Here is a 2,859-nt window from a genome sequence, read left to right on the forward strand (position 1 = left end):
GCACACTTGACTATGAACATACGTAATCACTGGTAAACATATGTGCACCTGATTATATGCTATCTTGACTATTCCCTAGGAGTTTCTTGAGGTCATTCCTGCCTCCTGTCCAATAGCTTTGGAAGTCCAATTTCAGCTTCTCACCTCCACCCTTACAGCTTGACTCCAAACCTGACAAAGAGCCTCTGGGGCTTGGTGGTATGCAGAGTATCCATGCTGCTAGTGGAATGTGTTCCCTGGTATCTGGAGAATGTATGAGTAAACAAGAGTGTGGCACGTGCATGTATGTATACAGCCAGGGCTCCTGCCCAACATCACAGGGCTGCCACAGGCTGTAAAAGAATATTCTCACATATCAATTTTTTTACTTGAGGGAAAGCACCCTTTCTTTCTTTCTTTCTTTCTTTTTTTTTTTACTGTTTATCTTTATTTTTGAGAGAGAAAGAGAGACAGAGCGTGAGTGGGGGAGAGGCAGAGAGAGAGGGAGACAGAATCCGAAGCAGACTCTGAGCTAAGCAGGCTCCAGGTTCAGAGCTGTCCGTACAGAGCCTGATGTGGGGCTCGAACCAATGAACCGTGAGATAATGACCTGAGCCAAAGTCAGACACTTAACTGACTGAGTCACCCAGGTGCCCCGAAAGCACCCTTTCTAATTAGCACAAAGGTGCAATAACAACTAATAGTGACCATGGCCCAAGTAATATAGTTGCAAAGATGGTGGGAAGCTTTATTGTCCACTGGTATATCCTACACATTTGCTGATTTTGTGAATTCCCAATTAGAATTTTTTTCTTTCAGCTTAGAGTTTTTTTCTTTCAGCTTAAACTTTGGCTTTGATCCTTCTAAAGGGCAAAGTCCTCTGAAGGCTACAACTTAGAGCTCATGTCTGGCCCTCATGACTTCTATGATTAAATAAGTAAGTATGGTGGTGCTGAGTGGCTCAGTCAGTTAGGCATCCGACTTCGGCTCAGGTCATGATCTCAGGGTTTGTGAGTTTGAGCCCTGTGTCTGGCTCTGCACTGGTGGTGCAGAGCCTGCTTGGGATTCTTTCTCTCTGCCTTTCCCCTGCTTGTGCACTCTCTTTCTCTCTCTCTCAAAATAAATAAATAAACTTTAAGTGTGGGGTGGAGCTTGAGAATTGGCCTTTCTAACCGGTTTCCAGGTGATCACGAGGCAGCTGGTCTGGGGCCGCACTCACGGAATTTCTGAGCAAGAGTCTAGGAAGGCTGCCTTTTGTGCTCGACCATTCTGCTGCAGACAGACACTGATCCTGGACTGCCTTGCTAGACTCTGTGGGTGCTGAGCCTGGCTGGCACAGTTTTGCCCAGTGGCTGAAGGCCTCTAGTTAAAGGGTTTTAAGCTCCTTGGCTAAAAGATGCCCTGTAACACAAAGTGCGGGCGAGTAACTCAGATGCCTGCAGCTCCCATTATTAGCCTTTGCCTCTGGCAGGTCTCCAGATGCAGTACCACAGCTGGATATATTCCTTAATAAGAGAGTGGTTACACTCTCTTATTCTTGGAATTTGACTGCACAGAGCTCTCTGCTTTATTATCTCTACTCGATGACAAATTGGTGCAGCCTGAAATGGAATCTCCAGGCTATAGGTAATAGATGTGAAAGCCCTTCGAAGAGTAAAGAGCGCTGTGCAAATGTAAGGCATTATTATTATTATGGAGAAAAAGGGATCTATATTTGTATTGCTTTTTCAAAAAATTTGGGTCGGACAGAAACTAAATAGGGCTTGATGACTGATGAATCCTTGAGGCTATGCACGTAGAGGAAAGTTATCTATCAGGCCCTGGTGTTAAAGTGAAGACAATAAGATAATTGTTGGTTTTTGACTTGACCGCAGCCTTAGCAATAGCTGCTTTGTGGTTCAAAAGTCAAAAGGACTTCTGGAAGAGTCTAGATTACTCCTATTACCACGGTGGTACATGTGTGCATCCAGATAAGAAATGTTTAAGGTACATTTAAGCCAACTGGTTTATGATTGAAGCATGAGAGTTCCCCCAAAATGGCCTGTCCCATGAGAGAAAAATGGATCAAGGTAAATGCAGACAACATTCGCTGCATTCTGTCTCCTGCCCTACATCTCCCAACACAGATGCCTCGAGGCAGTAAGAATCACAACCATCACCATTAATCGCAGAGAACCTGGTGCTACATCACTTAGCTATGAATAAAGGAAATGACCTAGCGCTTCCTGCAGTTATTGAAGGGAGGCATTGTGGAGAGAGGTACCATTGCTTTTCTGGGGTCTGCATACCTGCAGTGGTTTCCCTGTCTTTAGTTAGTTGGAGCTTACATTTAACTTCTCCGCATGGCCTCATTTTTACCTCAAACACAGAGTGTCCGTGTGGTGGAGGGTAATGGGGGAGGAACAAAGCATGTTTGAGTTGATGGTCAGATTAAAAACCCTGTGTATGGAAGAGCCTTTGCTCTGAAGGTGTTGGCAACTAAGTCTTATCACCCCCTCTTCCTTTTCTTTCCAGGGTGATTGGGTGTGGCTGAAGAAGTTCCCCTCTGGAGGTTTTGGAGACATTAAGTCCATCAAAGCACGTGCAAGTAATATGTTTGAAATGGTATGAGAAACCCTCATTTACCTACTCAAACCAATCCTTTTTCCAGAGCAACGAACACCAGCTGTTCGGAAGTCCCCTTAACAAATCAGTGCAGGGAAACTGCAGGATTGCTATTGGCTTGATATGACTGGGTGATGCTGTGAAGGAAGAATGTATGGGCTCTGAAGTCAAAGGGACATGAAGGATTCAATTCTCAGCTCTACCAGTTCAGAGCTGTTTTAACTTGGGCAAGTCACCTACATTCCCTGGGCCTTACTTTCCTTGTTTGTAAAAAAA

General features: G+C 44.8%; 1 protein-coding gene across 3 annotated transcripts in view; it reads left to right on the forward strand.

Annotated features, from left to right (window-relative positions):
• Nucleotides 1-2,859, forward strand: part of GUCY2F (guanylate cyclase 2F, retinal) — a 112,016-nt gene that overhangs the window by 50,646 nt on the left and 58,511 nt on the right. For all 3 annotated transcript variants that reach the window (XM_040468371.1, XM_040468372.1, XM_040468370.1), the window contains exon 8: nt 2,494-2,583. In XM_040468371.1, the coding sequence (XP_040324305.1) occupies nt 2,494-2,583 (90 nt within the window). The remainder of the gene's footprint in view (nt 1-2,493; nt 2,584-2,859) is intronic.

Source organism: Herpailurus yagouaroundi, unplaced genomic scaffold (genome assembly GCF_014898765.1).
Source record: "Herpailurus yagouaroundi ecotype Mexico unplaced genomic scaffold, PumYag 67700, whole genome shotgun sequence".
Taxonomy (NCBI): domain Eukaryota; kingdom Metazoa; phylum Chordata; class Mammalia; order Carnivora; family Felidae; genus Herpailurus; species Herpailurus yagouaroundi.